Source organism: Carya illinoinensis, chromosome 3 (genome assembly GCF_018687715.1).
Source record: "Carya illinoinensis cultivar Pawnee chromosome 3, C.illinoinensisPawnee_v1, whole genome shotgun sequence".
Classification (NCBI taxonomy): domain Eukaryota; kingdom Viridiplantae; phylum Streptophyta; class Magnoliopsida; order Fagales; family Juglandaceae; genus Carya; species Carya illinoinensis.
Genome location: NC_056754.1, coordinates 48,442,739 through 48,447,168, shown reverse-complemented (window position 1 = coordinate 48,447,168; position 4,430 = coordinate 48,442,739). Strand labels below are relative to the sequence as shown.

General features: G+C 39.3%; 1 protein-coding gene across 1 annotated transcript; it reads left to right on the top strand.

The window, feature by feature from the left end:
* The first annotated feature begins 926 nt into the window (after positions 1-926).
* Positions 927-4,139, top strand: LOC122305022 (indole-3-pyruvate monooxygenase YUCCA2-like). Its single transcript, XM_043117286.1, has 4 exons — positions 927-1,975; positions 2,806-3,054; positions 3,186-3,308; positions 3,399-4,139. The coding sequence occupies exons 1-4, from the start codon at positions 1,292-1,294 to the stop codon at positions 3,618-3,620; spliced, it is 1,278 nt and encodes a 425-aa protein (XP_042973220.1). The 5' UTR covers positions 927-1,291; the 3' UTR covers positions 3,621-4,139.
* The last annotated feature ends 291 nt before the right edge of the window (positions 4,140-4,430 follow it).

The following is a 4,430-nucleotide window of genomic DNA, read 5'->3' as shown; positions in this document are numbered from 1 at the left end:
TTTGGTTGCAAAATTCCGTTTATTTTGTAGTGTAACTTCGGTACGTCTTATTCAAACATTGGTGGCCTGAGCATATCAAGCATCAAACAAGCGAATCTGATCAAATTTCTGTAGTAGTATTGTCAAAAACGGCAGCATGCATGATGAGTAGTCATGGAAAGGCTTCAAAGGGGTTTGGAAAGGACAAATCAATAGTACTGTCTTTTCTTGCGACTTTGAGAGGGCCGGGCTCCTTGTCAAATTTGTTTGAGCATAGAAAATCTCACTGCAAATCACCCTAATTACATCCTAAAGATTTCCATGTTATCCGCATGACCACCAACTCATGCTCATGTTGATTGAGCAGTACTACTGCCATCAATAGGAGAGTACTACGCTAGCTAGATCAATCGATCGTAGCATGATTAGTCATTAATGTCCTGCTCACGATGCTTGCTCAGCTCCTCTCTTTACATATATAGATATTTTGATAATTTCACTCGTCAATATAACGTGAAATTATTAAAATACTTCACGCAGCTTTACACTAATTAATTAAAACTTTCTAAGTTTTGGCCATCACTGGCTATATATACCCAATACATAAAAATAATGTAACTATAATTGATCAAACAAGGCGGCATGCCTAAAAGGGCATGCGGACCCCCAAATATATCCGTCGACTTTGCCAAGCAAACTTTCTAGGTTTTTTTTAGGTCTTTAATTCCTGATAATATACTCAATAAATAAGAATGTAACTATAATCAATCCAAGTAAAGTTTTCTAACCAGCTTGGTCTTCTCTTCTAGTTTACATATGAACTAATTTAAGTTGCTCTTTTTTAAAAAAAACAAAAAACAAAAAAGAAAGAAAGAAAATTAAAACTTAACCACGAGCCACCGGTATATACATGGGAGCTCAGCAGCCTACTATACTGCATAGTGAATCATCATGACCTCTCTATTATTCTTCTTACATTCTAGCTCTAAGCAAAAGCGCTTCCTCATGTTCAGTACCCTCGCTTTCCGTTTTCTCCTCCACTGAATAAAACCAAAAGATCAAACCCACATTTCGTAAGAGAGGGACCCTGATCATGATCCCATATTTCCGGAATTCCAAGAAATCCCAACTCCAGCCCTCATCTTCCATGTGAAAAAAGAAAACTGGAATCTGTTTCAAAATTACATATCGATATCACCCTCCGTTTTCTTCTTATATTTTTTTGCATGAATCCTCCAAGCTCTGAAGCAGATTAAGTTTGATTATTTTTCCTACCTTTTTTTTTCCCTTTGGCTTTTCCCACCAGCTGTTTATGGACTACTTAAAAGAATTGGAAGGCAAGCGAGTCCATGATCATCTTGACGAGAAGACGGCCAAACCAATGTGTATATGGGTGCCAGGGCCAGTCATAGTTGGGGCTGGCCCTTCAGGTTTAGCTGCGGCTGCTTCTCTTAAGCAAAGAGGTGTTCCAAGCTTAATCCTAGAGAGAGCTGATTGCCTAGCTTCCTTATGGCAGCATAAGACATATGATCGTCTCCGTCTTCATCTTCCAAAGCAATTCTGTGAGCTTCCACTCATGCCATTTCCTAAGAATTTCCCCACCTATCCAACTAAACAACAGTTTGTGTCCTATTTGAAGGCCTACGCAGACCGTTTTAACATAAAACCTGTGTTCAACAAAACAGTGGTGAGCGCAGAGTTTGAACAACTTGGCGCATTTTGGAGGGTTAGGACCACAGGCTTGAAAAGCGAAGAAGCAGAGTACGCGTGCAAATGGCTGATAGTTGCAACAGGAGAGAATGCGGAGAATATTATGCCGAAAATTGAGGCTATGAATGAATTCGGTGGGCCTATTTTGCACACGAGCGAGTACAAGAGCGGGGATATGTTTTGTGGAAATAGTGTTTTGGTGGTTGGATGTGGGAACTCAGGCATGGAGGTCTGCTTGGATCTCTGCAACTTCAGTGCTCGACCTTCCCTTGTGGTTAGAGATTCGGTGAGCATATCTAAAGTTCTAAAATCGTCAAGTTATCTTCTTTACCTCTATATTTAGCAGTTACATAGGCAAAACGTACCCACTAGTTTTTCCTCCATCAAAATTAACTGACAAGAAAGCACTATAGAAGTTTTATTAAGTCTTCCATATGAAGAATCTTACGTCTCAAAGTTCTGATTAAACAGATGAACTTGGTATTGTTTCAACAAAAATTTCCCGCAGTGGTTCTTCTCATTACTTTTGATACTACAAGCCGAACCCTTTATGATGAATTATCTTATATTTTCATTAAGCAAGATACAGTTTGAAAATTGAGATAAAGTACTGAAAACAACGATTTATAGCTCGTGGTCATTATCTACTGTTGTGGTGTTGGCTTAATTTGGACTGGGTATTTTCCAAAGCAAACGAAAGTCCGTTGAACTTGGGAAAAAAACAGAAAAGAAACTAAAAAACGAAAGTCTGTCGAGATATTATAGCAGTTACAGAAAGAACTTTTCAGGAGAAGAGGTCATTCTTTTGTAACTTTCTTGGAACTTGTTGGCACGCGCGCGCAACGTACAATATGGTCAGCTGCCCAAATTCTCATGGCATTCAGCCTAGTGTACTTTCTTTTGCATAAAATCCTATCTATAAAAAGATGCCGCGGTGAATGTCGCCGTTGCAGAATTCTAGGTTTGGAAAAATGACATGGAAGTCATGTCCTAGAAGAGGTAAATTGAAATCGAACTTTTGGGATTCATAAGAGGCCTCATGCCAGCTTCATATTTTAGCTCTTTTTCTATGTTTTTAATAACCAGCTCAGATCTTTTTTCTAAATCTTGTTGCAGGTGCATGTTTTGCCCCAAGAGATGCTGGGAAGATCAACTTTCGGATTGTCCATGTGGTTGCTCAAGTGGCTCCCCATGCGCCTTGTGGATCAATTCTTACTTTTGATGTCATTCTTGATGCTAGGGGACACAGCTCAAGTTGGACTAAGTCGCCCAGAGCTTGGCCCTCTTGAGCTCAAGAGCAAGTCTGGCAAGACACCCGTCTTGGATGTTGGAACACTTGCTAAGATCAAAACTGGAGAAATCAAGGTTAATTGAGTTCCTAGTTCTTAAACAGACATTTTTCCTACTACATATGCTATGAAACATGGCTTGTTTTATAACATGATTCCAGCATATAGCGTAGATGAGAAGCGTAATTTTACCTCTCCGATGTGTAGGTATTCAAAGCAATAAAGCGATTCAGGCACCATGCTGTGGAGTTTGTTGATGGGAAAGTAGAAAATTTCGATGCTATCATTCTAGCCACGGGTTACAAAAGTAATGTACCATCTTGGTTAAAGGTAGAATATGCTTAATTTATTACCATTTGATCCCATGTTCATAAGAGTCAAATAAAATGCATGAAAAGAGCTTTGAAATGTTGTTATCAGGAGAGTGATATGTTTTCCGAGAAAGATGGGTTACCTCGGGAACCATTCCCTAATGGATGGAAAGGCGGATGTGGGCTGTACGCTGTGGGCTTTACCAAACGTGGCCTGCTAGGCACGTCTTTCGATGCCAGGAAAATTGCAGAAGATATAGAGCTCCGCTGGAAAGCTGAGGCCAGCCATCTTGCGGCTTTCCCTCGTGCACCACCACCACCACAATTATGAACTGATCGAGAAGGAGAGAGACAATCATGGTATGGACTTAATTCCATGGAACCCTGAACAAGATGGTTTCTTCCAAGAAAGGTCCCCCATTTGTTTAGAGGGAAAGCAAGCCAGAAAAGCAAAAGTAGGATATGATCAGTACTTCTCAGCTTCCATTTGCACTAGACCGACCTTGGGAAGAAGAGTGAGAAGTTGGGAGATCAGGTGTTGATCAGGGACAATTTCATCATTTCTATAAACTATGTTAGATTGTAAATGGGATGGAAAAAAATAGTTTGAGGAATTGTAAATCTGAAAATATTGTTAACAGATCGATCAGCTGCATGCATAGAGTTTTGGTCATGTATTAATTTTTACCCTTAAATGTTTTAGTGTTGGTAGTAGTAGTGGTGATCGTGGAATATAAATTATACTATTTCATTGGTATTTGTAATCAGTGTATAGTACAAACATGATGTTTCCATCAATTTGAACTTTGTGCTATTTATTGGTCCTCCAAAATCCATAATATTCATGTAACTGTCATGCTTTGGAGTTTCATGTGAACAACTTTCTAACTTGTTTTTAGTACTACCGAACTATCAAATGAAGAGATACTTATTCAACCTTGAAGTGAACGTACTTAGATCAGCTAGGGAGCTAGCTAGCTAGCTAGGGATCGAGCTGCAGGGACCATTAATGCATAGCTTATCGTGTGGAAAACAAAAGAAAATTCTATTCAAAAGTAACAAAAGAACGGAGAGAAATTCCTTTTTGCTTGTAAAGGTACCATATATGCATATATGAAGATGAAGGGGCCCTCAGGTTCTG